This window comes from Bos indicus x Bos taurus, chromosome 21, assembly GCF_003369695.1.
Source record: "Bos indicus x Bos taurus breed Angus x Brahman F1 hybrid chromosome 21, Bos_hybrid_MaternalHap_v2.0, whole genome shotgun sequence".
NCBI lineage: Eukaryota > Metazoa > Chordata > Mammalia > Artiodactyla > Bovidae > Bos > Bos indicus x Bos taurus.
The window spans coordinates 19,273,473-19,285,807 of NC_040096.1; the positions used below are offsets into that span (position 1 = coordinate 19,273,473).

The 12,335-nt window shown below is 49.9% G+C and overlaps 1 protein-coding gene across 1 annotated transcript in view; it reads right to left on the minus strand.

Moving 5' to 3' along the window:
* The window catches only part of NTRK3 (neurotrophic receptor tyrosine kinase 3), a 428,727-nt gene that overhangs the window by 346,143 nt on the left and 70,249 nt on the right, over positions 1-12,335 (minus strand). Inside the window, exons 2-3 of the mRNA XM_027521083.1 lie at positions 4,040-4,114; positions 3,462-3,533 (exon numbers count right to left, since the gene is read on the minus strand). Of these exons, the coding sequence (XP_027376884.1) occupies positions 3,462-3,533; positions 4,040-4,114 (147 nt within the window). The remainder of the gene's footprint in view (positions 1-3,461; positions 3,534-4,039; positions 4,115-12,335) is intronic.

A 12,335-nucleotide genomic window follows, 5' to 3' on the forward strand; every position in this document is an offset into this window, starting at 1 on the left:
TGAGCAGCCAGCTCATCCCTAATATGCAGACAGGCCCAAACTGGAGTTGGACTGACGGTGACCTGTCTATCTCACTCTTGATCCTTTTGCAGCCAACCACAACACCTGGGCAAGAGCTGGCCAGTGTGTCTAGGAGGAAACGGGGCCCAAGGTCATGGGCAGGTTCACTGGTATCATCAGAACCTATTCCATTGATATCCTTCCTGCCCCTAAAGCCTTGGGGAATCTTGCAAAGCCCCACCAGCCTGTCACTGCCAGCAGACCCGGATCATCTCAAAAGAGATGGTGGGTCACAGCCCTCTTCAGGGATCTCAAGGGTAATTCAAAGACAAGTTCTAGTACAACCCACTTCAGAGATACCTGGAACCCAAGCTGCATGCCTCCCCCCACCTCTGTGGCCCTTGGACATGTGACACGTCTGAAAACCCTCTCAAATGCCTGGAGAGCTGCAGCTGATAGGTGCGCAGGCAGATTCTGAGCACCAAGCCACTGCCGTCTAAAAGGACAGAGCCTCTCCCATGCAGGCAGCTTCTGTCCCCCAAGTCTGACCCCGGCCCCCAAGTTGGCATTCCCTATGTCACATTCTGTCCACAGTGTGATGTTGCCTGGCCCATGGTGTTGAAAGGTTTTATTTTTAGTGCCAGTATTTAAAATTTGAGAGGTTTCACTAAACCTCCAGCTCTTCTTGGGGAAAAAAAAAAAAAAACCACAGTAAATCTGGCAACCCAAGGCCCCACCTCCTTACAGCAGCAGTCTGCTAGAACTGTTTACAGGCCGGCCCTAAGAGGGAACACGTGGTCCCCAGTTCCCACTGTCCCCATTGGTCTTCTGTGGGCATTTGGCTCTGTGACCCTCATATGAGTTAGTATGAAAAGGAGACTTCTCAGAGGTCAAAAGCTTCGTCCCCTGGGACAGTTTACATGGAAAGTCAAATCCCCAGTAAAATAAACACCTGCAACATCTGGTCCAAGACCCTCCTCTGGTCCCAGCTACACCCCCAGCTGCAAAGAACACACATCAGGAGAATCCCACCACAGAGGCTCAACTAGGGCAGTTCAGTTCAGTTCAGTCGCTCAGTCGTGTTCGACTCTTCGTGACCCCATGAATTGCAGCCTGCCAGGCCTCCCTGTCCATCACCAATTCCCAGAGTTCACCCAAACCCATGTCCATCAAGCTGGTGATGCCATCCAGCCATCTCATCCTCTGTCGTCCCCTTCTCCTCCTGCTCCCAATCCCTCCCAGCATCAGGGTCTTTTCCAATGAGTCAACTCTTCGCATGAAGTGGCCAAAGTATTGGAGATTCAGCTTCAGCATCAGTCCTTCCATGAATATTCAGGACTGATGTCCTTCAGAATGGACTGGTTGGATCTCCTTGCAGTCCAAGGGACTCTCAAGAGTCTTCTCCAACACCACAGTTCAAAAGCATCAATTCTTCGGTGTTCACCTTTCTTTATAGTCCAACTCTCACATCCATACATGACTACTGGAAAAACCACAGCCTTGACTAGATGGACCTTTGCTGGCAAAGTAATATCTCTGCTTTTTAATATACTGTCTAGGTTGGTCATAACTTTCCTTCCAAGGAGTAAGCGTCTTTTAATTTCATGGCTGCTAGGGCAAGGGGGCAACAAATAATTGAGACAGCTGTGGTGGGGCATAGAGGGGGACTCGGTCCCCCATGGCTACTACATAAGACCCTGAGTAATGGCCCTGCAGTGTGCCATGTCCAAAGGGAGGAAAGAAAGTTCAGCACAAAGCTGCTGCTGCTAAGTCGCTTCAGTCATGTCCAACTCTGTGCGACCCCAGAGACAGCAGCCCATCAGGCTCCCCCGTCCCTGGGATTCTCCAGGCAAGAACACTGGAGTGGGTTGCCACTGCCTTCTCCAATGCATGAAAGTGAAGTCGCTCAGTCGTGTCCGACTCTTCGCGACCCCATGGACTACAGCCTACCAGGCTCCTCCGTCAGGTGGCCATAACTGATTTCAAAAATAAAAATACTTATCAAGCCCTCACTCATGCTCAGTCAATTTAGTCATGTCCAACTCTATTGCAACTCTATGATCTGTAGCCCACCAGGCTCCTCTGTCCACGGGATTCTCCAGGCAAGAATACTGGAGTATGTAGCCATGCTCTCCTCCAGGGGATCTTCCCAACCCAGGGATGGAACCCACATCTCCTGTGTCTCCTGCATTGGCAGGTGAATTCTTTACTGCTGAGCCACCAGGGAAGCCCTAAGCATTCACTAGGTGTTTGGAAAAACACACAAAGGCCCAGGGGTGAGGCCAGGACCCCCCAAAGGAGAAACAACAGCCCACCACAATTCTCCACGATCTTTTCTCGTCCTCCACCTCCCCTCCACTTCCCTTGGATGCTCTGTCTCTTCCTGTGAGATTCCTATTCAGCCTGATGCCCTTCAAGTCCAAAGTGCCTGCACCAGAGCAACTCTCAGGTGGCCGAAGGAAAGATTCGTCTGCATACCATTCCTCCATTTTCTGGCCAAATACAGTCAACTCCACCCTGCTGGTTACTATGGAATGTCTGCTCTTGGAGAACATGCCCCATAGATGTCCAAGATGGCCACCATCTGCAAAGACCTGACCGAACACCAAGGACCCCCACGGGTGCAGTGTGTTAGCACTTTCCCTAATTGCTGGCTCCAGGTTTCCTTTCGAGCCTGTCTCTCCCCAGGAAATGGCAGTCCTCCCATCAAACCCCAGAGTCTTCAGCCCAGAATTAGGCTTAGAGAGGAAGCACTAAGTTCGTGAGATTCCATCTGCACAGGGCTAGGCAGAGCTGAGCCTGCGGAGGTCCCACCACCATCACACACGACAGTGGTGGGAGGGGAGAGGCGGGAGGAGGAGGCTCAGACAGACAGGATCCCAGCAGAGCCAGGTCACCTCAAGCGCGTCCCAAAGCTGTGTGACTTTATATACTGGTGTCTCTGCTTTTCAGAGCCTTTCGCCACTGAACCCAGGATCTATCTAGATGTGACACTTGGCCTGGCCCTGCTTTCTCTCAGCCAACCCCACCCCAACACACACACACACACACACACACACACACACACGCGCGCGCGCGCGCGCTTACGGACCTACAAATGGTCTCTGAAGAGTAGTATTCACATCACACACTACACTTATATGGGGAATTTCCTCTCATTTACATTCCCATTAAGTTGCAAATTTCATCATAAAAAGTAAACCAATTCCCTAGTCTCAGGCTTTACCTTCCAATAGGAACCTCAGAGATCATCAAATCTAAAACCCTCATCTTAAGGGGCAAAAATCCGAGGCCCAGAGAAGCGATGGGACTTGCCCCAGGACACACACTAGCGAAGCCAGGTCCAGATCTCAGGCCTCAGGCTTCACCGCCCAGGACTCTCTCCCTGCCGTATGCCTGTCCCCACCCACCCACCCACCCACCCACCAACTTCCCTGCAGCCCGGACCCAGCTCTACTCACATATAGCGCAAGTGGGGGTTCTTGGCAAAGGCTCTGGGCTGGATGTTCCGAAGTCCTGAGTTCTTGATGGTCCTGAAGAGAGAGAGGAAAAGAGGGTCAGCAGAGCTTACGGGGTAGCAATACAGCTCTGCTCTGGGCCAAGACTGACAGCAGTGAGGCCAAGACTGGACAACAGTCGCCTCTGTAAACTGAATGCATCTCTTCATCGCCGGTCATCACTTGTGGTCCAGTTGAGGGACAGGACCACAGGACGAGCGGGCAGGATTTGGGCTCACATCCCACTGGGACCTGGGTGAGTGTGAGAAATGTGCCCATCCTGGCAAGTGGATAAGACTCTGGTCCAGCAACTCTAGCACTGCAGCCTCCTCCCTTTCCCCACCCAATTCCCCCGCAGTCACTCGCACTGAATCCAAAGGAGGAGGTGACTGGAAATATCCCTGCTCCTTGTGAACCATCAGTCCAGCACGGGACTGAGGAAAGCACTAACCCGGGGGACGTGGGTTCAGGTTGTATCTCGAAGCCTGAACTACGTATGGGCTGGCCCCTGCCCCCACCCCACCGGGAGCTGGTGCACTCACAGCTTTTGGAGGCCAGTATAGAGCTCCATGTCCACAGCGTTGAGCGTGTGCAGACCGCGCCAGTTCTCTATGTGTCTGCAGGGAGGGAGGAGAGGCAAGGTTCAGGTCAGCAGAAGGATCACCGGAAAGATGCTGGCTTTAGTGCCAGAGACCTGGGCTTAAATCCTGGAGCAGCCACCCGCGAGCCAGGCTCTCCACCAACTCCCCAGTGATCTCTGAGCCTGCTCCATTCTCTCTCTGCGTGGGGCCACACACACCACCTGGCTGATGGGCTTGCTGGGGGAATCCCAGGTTCTGAGCCCATGGATAGCGCTTAATGCCCCCGCATCCCCTGGGCTCTAGAAAGACTACTCTTTAAATTCCTGAGATTCAATCTCCCTGCAGGTCTTCCTAATTCAGTTTCTTTCCATTCTCTTTTAGTTCTTTTTAACTTCTAGGAATTTTTTTTTTTTTTTAAGAATAGGCTCATTTTCTACATTCCTGCCCACAGAAACAACACAAATGAAGTGATTTTTTTTTAAAGGGGTTGGGGGGAGCTTGCTTCGTGAACATGGCTTTTGAGTGGAAAAGCCCAGAAGGAACACACACCACCGCAGGGTCCCCTAGGGGCCAGACACTGACGACCCCCTTTGGATGAGAGTGAAAGTTAGTCACTTAGTCATGTCTGACTCTTTGCAACCCCATGGACCGTAACTTGCCAGGCTCCACTGTCCATGGAATTCTCCAGGCAAGGATACCGGAGTGGGTAGCCATTCCCTTCTCCAGGGGATCTTTCTGACACAGGGATCAAATCTGAGTCTTTTGCATTGCAGGCAGATTCTTTACCATCTGAGCCACCAGGGAAGCCCCCTTTGGTTACCACAACCCAATTCATCTGGTCAAGGACATCAGTGGCTTCATATGGCAGAACCAACTCCACAAAGGAGGCATGACCAAACGCCTGGGTGTCACGGAAAGAGCAGGAAGCTGGCATTAGAGGAGCCGGATTCCAGCTTTGTCTCTGGGACTTTAGCAGCCATGGCTTTGAGCATGAGCTCTCAACACTCTGGGCCTCTGGTATCCTCATTTGTAAGGGGAGAGGGTTACACCAGATCAGCAGTTTCTCCCCCATCTCTTCACAAAGATTTTCTCTTAGAACTTTCTCCCGAGAGATTTCATGCTTAGCTCCCTAAACATGTGTCGAGCAAGCACACACACTTATTAAGCAATAATTAATTCATCTTCTCAGATTTACCAATCCAAGATATAAATCACTGTTAACCAGAGTTTTTTTTTATCAACGGGCATAAACCAGCACTGACTCACCCAGCAGATAAATTCCAGCCCAAAGCAAAGGAATTCTTGAAAGTACTGTTAGCATGGAAGGGCTTGTCATGGGTATGGATTTTATTTCCTTTGTTTGGTGTATATATATATATATAGAGAGAGAGAGAGAGAGAGAGAGAGAACACCAGGGACAAACATCCTACATTACTGCTTTGGGGTCCAGATTGAGAACCGTTAGACCAGCAGTCCTCAACCATTTTTGGCACCAGGGACTGGTTTTATGGAAGACAATTTTTCTACCGACTGGAGAGGGTGGGTGGTTGGGGGATGATTCAAGTGTATTACATTTATTATGCACTTTATTTCTATTATTATTACATCAGCTCCACCTCAGATCATCAGGCTTTAGATCCCAGAGGTTAGGGACCTCTGCATTAGACTATTGATTACCAAGGTCCTTTCCAGCTCCAAAGTCATCTGAGAGGAGGCCATTCATATGCACCTGCCACCCCAAGGAGCTCCAGGGGGCCACAGGAAAAGGCCTCGCACTGCCCTCCTGGGATCTGACTCTCCCATCAGTGCCCCCAAAGTCTAAGCATCCTCTTGGAGAGGAGGGGAAAGACACAACAGCTCACCCTGGGACAGTGATACCCAAGGCACAGAAAAGACAGCCACCTTCCCCAGACATCCCCTCCCAGGCCCCACCCTACCCATGGTTATGCCATCTGCCATCAGGTGGGACCAGAGCCAGGAAGGCCACAGGGAGGCGGTGGCCAGGGCCTCTGGAAGCATTTCAGAGCCGCGCAGCGACAAGGTATGCCAAGAACCCTTTTTGTACCACATTCTCTCGGAGCCCCTGCTAAGCAGCCAGACACATTAGCATCTGCTGGGGACATGGGCCAGGTGGCCAGGTCGGTACTGAATTCCTTCTCCAAAGCCTTCTCCCCTGGAAGCCGCATGGCCCCAGGACAGTTTGTTTAGTTTGGGTTCGCCAGGGCAGGGACCCCGGCTCCATGTCAGCTGAGAAGGAAGGCCAGAGGGAGCAGAAGGACCTGTGCCAGCCCCACCCCAACCCGGGGTATCCACTCAGTCCATGTAAGCCACCAAGTGTTAACAGATTGCAGTGTTCCTACCGACGGGTATTCATTCATGGGAACCCAGCTTCACACACGCTCCCAACAAGCAGTTGTCAATCAAGTTGTTTAAATAAATGAAATCAGTTTTCTGAGCCCACATTAGAATTCCAGAAATGTGTTTTTATTATGGCTGAGTTGTCAATCATTATTGCATTCAAGTACTTGACTTCTCTCAGCCTTCCTGTCCTTATGCCCACAAATGACCTTCCCCGGCAGAGTCACGGCAGGATGATGGCTGAAGTCCTTGGTGCACAGGGCTCTCTTGTCTATTCCACATAGCCCCTTGTATCTTTTTTTGAGTCTGAATTTTCCTACATCAGGGAATGGCACTTTTATAGCAAATGTGTGATTAGGAGTTGGTGCTCCAAAGTTGGGTTAGCCACTACAAACTCCAGCCCACCACCCATTTCCGTACAACCTGAGAAATAAGAACAGTTTTTTTTTTTAATCTAATGTAGAATCCTATTTTGTGACATGTGAAAAGTATATGAAATTTAAATCTCCATGTTCATATTTGCTCATTTACTCTTGTCTGTGACCACTTTTCTCCGCAAAAATGGAGTTGAGTTATTGCCGCAGAAGCTCACTTAAAATATTGACTTTCTGGCCTTTCATAGAAAAAGGTTGCTGACCCCTGCCTAGAGCCTGACTGCCAGGATACAGATCCTATCTCCATCGCTACCTCGATCTATGGGACCCTGTCCAGGTTTCTTTACTTGTCTGTGCCTCAGTTTCTTCATCTGTCAAATGGGAATAATAGAATACCTCCAGCATAAGGACGTAAGGATTGCACGTTACATTAAAAAGCCGTTACAGCAGCTGGGGTCAGAGTAAGTCCTCAGGGAGTGCCCACTGTGATGATTATTTTTAACCTCAGGCTTTGTAGGGGCTGGGCTTCCCTGATGGCTCAGACCATAATGAATCAGCCTGCAGTGGAGGAGACCTGGGTTTGATCCCTGGGTTGGGAAGATCCCCTGGAGAAGGGAATGACTACCCACTCCAGTATTCTTGTCTGGAAAATCCCATGGACAGAGGAGCCTTCGGGGGGTTACAGTCCGTGGGGTCACAAAGATATGGACATGACTAAGCAGCTAACATGTTCATTCTTTTCACTTCTATAGAGGCCAAGCAGTCTCTTCTCAGTTTTCATGCTAAAAGGGCAGCCTGGTTCTTCTGGAAGTTGTCATTTCTCAGCCATCATTGATAAAAACTCCGAGTGGCAGAAGGGTGGAGGGGCAGTAAACCTGTCATCCATGACCTCCAGGAAAACTGTTCGAGCTGAAATTATAAACAGCGTCAGAGGATGCACAGACGGCAGCGCCGAGCGGGTTCTCAGGGAAGAGCAGAACCACGAAGGTGCAGCCTGACATTTGCCGTTGACATGGGCAGGGCGCCTGCCAAGCTTTCCCAGTGACTCACCACTTGGTACCAGCCCCAGGGGTTGTAACTCTGCTGGCTGCTTTGTGCTAATGCAGAGACCGTGAGTTTAAGTGGAAAAGGCAGGCTCTAAAAATATAATAAATAAATAAGACCAAGTCTGAGAGAGATCCGCTTGGCTTTGGTCTGTAGTAAACAGTGGTTCCCTTGGCCCAGTACAATCACATGTGACTTCTTTTGGTGTGGTTTTCTGGGTTGTCCAGGCTGTTTGCATGGCGCATGGATTCTGTCATCTGGAAAAGAATCACAAATGATCGCGGGCTTCGCAGGTAGCTCGGTGGTAAAGAATCCACCTGCCAATGCAGGAGACTCGGGTTCTATTCCTGATCTGGAAGATCCCCTGGTGAAGGAAATGGCAACCCACTCCAATATTCCTGCCTGGAGAATCCCATGGACAGAGGAGCCCGGCGGGCTACAGTCCATGGGGGTCACAAAAAGAGTGGGACACCACTTACCATCTAAACAACAAGAAGAATGATCATGTTTTTAAAGGAAGGTTAGGCCCTTGAGCCCTGTCCAGCAGGGCAGTCACTGGTCACCCTCTCCCAGGACGACAGGCTGCACCAGCCCATCCGAGGGGCAGCATCGCACTCACCTGCCACCACTGTGGAGGGCTCGAGAACTCAGAGCGGTGCCAGGAACACAGGTCAGCAGGAGCCCAGATCCCGCATTTGTCTGCTCAGGCACAGAGCGTGTGGTGGTGCTGGCCCCGCAAAGACTTGCAGCCTCACCTCAGTGTGACCCCGGGCTCCTATACCTACTCTAATTCCCTCCACTTTAGTCTCTTGAATTCAGTGGTTCCCAACTGGAGGCAATTTTGCCCCGCAGAGGTCATTTGGCAATGTCTGGAGACATTTTGGGGGCTTCCCTGTGGCTCAGCAGTAAAGAATCTGCCTGCAATGCAGGAGATCCAGGTTTGATTCCTGGGTCGGAAAGATCCCCTGGAGGAGGGCATGGCAACCCACTCCAGTATTCTTGCCTGGAAAATCCCATGGACAGAGGATCCTGACAGGCTACAGTCCATAGAGTCTCTAAGAATCGGACATGACTGAAGCGACGGAGCACACAGGCAAGGACACATTTTGATGGCCACACGGGGGTCAGGGAGCGGCGCCGGCATCCACAGAGATGCTCCTAAACATTCCACCATCCGCCAGGCAGCAGCCCCACAGCAAAGAATTATCTGCCCCAAATGTCCATGGTATTCAGGATGGGAAACATTGCTTTATTACACAACGCTTCTATTTAAGATTCTCTACCGCTGAGCCGCTAGGGAAGCCCCGTGTTCTTGTCTACTTGGCTTCAAAAGTTAAGGAGGTGTGTAATGCATCTTAGGGAAAAGAAGAAACATCCGGTGAGGAGGCTGAACATGCAGAGGTTCTGTATTTAAATTTTGTTGTCTGGAAAATTTGGTTATGAAGAACAGTGAGGGATTAATAGCAGTGAGGGATCACAGGGAAAAATAACAGCCATCTGACAGCAGGGAGGAGAGAGAAAAGCTTGGGAAGATGAGGAAATACTGGGCCTGCTGCATTAAAGAAAGGCAGGACGCTCCTTTGTCCCACCAGACAGTCCTTATCTTTCTAGGCAGCCAGGTGAGCAGGAGAGCTCTGCCAGGTACACGGCGCCTCGCCCCTCTCATGAGCATCCACAGCCAGCTTAGCCCTCCGGTGTTGTACGGACTTGAATGTTGCCGTGTTCTAGAGTTTTCTGCGTTTAACTTTTAAATACTGGAGATACAAACAACTCTTAAACATATCCACATGGCATATTTTTAATTAAAATAAAGACCACAGTCTGCACCGTCTAGCTTTCATGCACTTGGAGATTGCCAGTTCATTACCATACTGGCCCTAGCCAAACAGAAGGAAGAAGAAATAATGGTACAAAAGCACAATTGGATGAATTCTAATGCAAAGGATTTTTATATTCTCTATGAATATATTAATTAACAGGGGTCTAATTAATTAGCGGCTGGTGCTAGTGGTTAAGAATGCTCCTGCCAGTGCAGGAGACCTAAGAGATGCGGGTTCAATCCCTGCGTTGGGAAGACCCCCTAGAGAAGGACATGGCAACCCACTCCAGTATTCTTGCCTGGAGAATGCCATGAACAGAGGAGCCTGGCGAGCCACAGTCCATGGGGTTGCAAAAGGGTTGGACACGACTGAATGGACTTAGCATGCACGCACCCATGCACACGCACGTTAATTAGCATTTCACTTGTGCTCTGACTCATCCCTACAGGGGTTCAAAGCAGCTGTGGATTGGGTTTATCTCCAGGAATAAATGCTTGATGAGCCACTGGGAGTGACTCCATCCTTCCCAAGTCTACCTAGAAGGAGCATGTGCTTTGACCAAGGGCCCCCCACCAAGACCTTATGGAAGTTTTCTGAGCTGTAACACTGAGCTCAGCTCTGGCTCCAGAGCTCAGTGCTGTGATGAACTAAGCCTCGGTTCCTTCCTTCCTCTCCCTGGAAAAATGTTGCACATTGGCTCCTGGCAGAACTTCGGCAGAGTGTCCTGATTCTGTGGCATAAGGGAAGGGCAGTAACAAGGGGGCAGGGCCAGGCCACTGGCGTGACTCTCTGCATGGAACATTTCATATTCCCATGCAATGAAGAAGCCTTCGAAGTGCTAGTGGGAAGCTGCTGTATAACACAGGGAGCTCAGCTCAGTGTCTTGTAATGGCCTAGAGGGGTGAAGAATCAGCCTGCAATGTGGGAGACCCAGATTCGATCCCTGGGTGGGGAAGATCCCCTGGAGGAAGAAATGGCAACCCATTCCAGTACACTTGCCTGGAAAATCCCATGGACAGAGGAGCCTGGTGGGCTGCAGTCCATGGGGTCGCTAAGAGTCGGACACGACTGAGCGACTTCACTTTTCACTTTTCACCTTCATGCATTGAGAAGGAAATGGCAACCCACTCCAGTGTTCTTGCTTGGAGAATCCCAGGGATGGCGGAGCCTGGTGGGCTGCCGTCTATGGGGTCGCACAGAGTCGGACATGACTGAAGTGACTTAGCAGCAGCAGCAGCACAGCGATTAATACTTTCACTTTTCAGAGGGGTGAGAGGGAGGTTCAAGGTCGTGGGGGGGACATATATACATATGGAGCTGATAGTCTTTGGAGTCCATGGGGTCGCAAAAGAGTCAGATACGACTTAGCGACTAAACAACAACAAAACAGACAGAACATGACTTAGAACATTTTCTTGAAGATCCTGGATCATTGTGATCAACTTACCTGTCCCTCTGAGCTAGGCTCAGAGACTCTTGAAGTAGGTAGAACCTGTATCCCTGCCCAAAATGATCCTATCCTGAAATGATGCCTGAATTCTAAGGGCTACTGCTTCCATTTTTTAAAGATTTTCTGGCTCTTCTTTGCTATCAAGCTGTGACCCCAGGGCCCTTCTAACATGCTGCTCTGCAGTCCACTGGAGAACAGAGATCAAGAGTGGACACTCTGAGGTCAGCTGGGTGCTGAGTGACTTAGGCTCAGAGGAAGGGGATATATGTATACATAGAACGATTCCCATTGTTACACAGCACAAACTAACAACACATTGCACAGCAACTATCTTCCAATTAAAAAAAAAAGAATCTATGATAAACCATAACGGAAAAAAATATTTTTAAAGGAATAGATGTATGTTTATGGGGCGGGGTGTGGGTTAGTTGCTCAGTTCAGTTCAGTTCAGTTGCTCAGTCGTGTCTAACTCTTTGCGACCCCATGAATCACAGCACGCCAGGCCTTCCTGTCCATCACCAACTCCTGGAGTCCACCCAAACCCATGTCTGTTGAGTCGGTGATGCCATCCAACCATCTCATCCTCTGTTGTCTGCTTCTCCTCCTGCCCTCAATCTTTCCCAGCATCAGGATCTTTTCCAATGAGTCAGCTCTTTGCATCAGGTGGCCAAAGTATTGGAGTTTCAGCTTCAACATCAGTCCTTCCAATGAACACCCATGACTGATCTCCTTCAGAATGGACTGATTGGATCTCCTTGCAGTCCAAGGGACTCTCAAGAGTCTTCTCCAACACCACAGTTCAAAAGCATCAATTCTTCAGCGCTCAGCTTTCTTTATAGTCCAACTCTCACATCCATACATGACCACTGGAAAAACCATAGCCTTGACTAGACAGACTTTTGTTGACAAGGTAATGTCTCTGCTTTTTAACATGCTGTCCAGGTTGGTCATAAATTTCCTTCCAAAGAGTAAGTGTCTTTTAATTTCATGGCTGCAAACACCATCTGCAGTGATTTTGGAGCCCAGAAAAATAAAGTCAGCCACTGTTTCCACTGTTTCCCCATCTATTTGCCATGAAATGATGGGACCAGTTCCCATGATCTTCATTTTCTAAATGTTGAGCTTTAAGCCAACTTTTCACTCTCCTCTTTCACTTTCATCAAGAGGCTCTTTAGTTCTTCTTCACTTTCTGCCATAAGGGTGGTGTCATC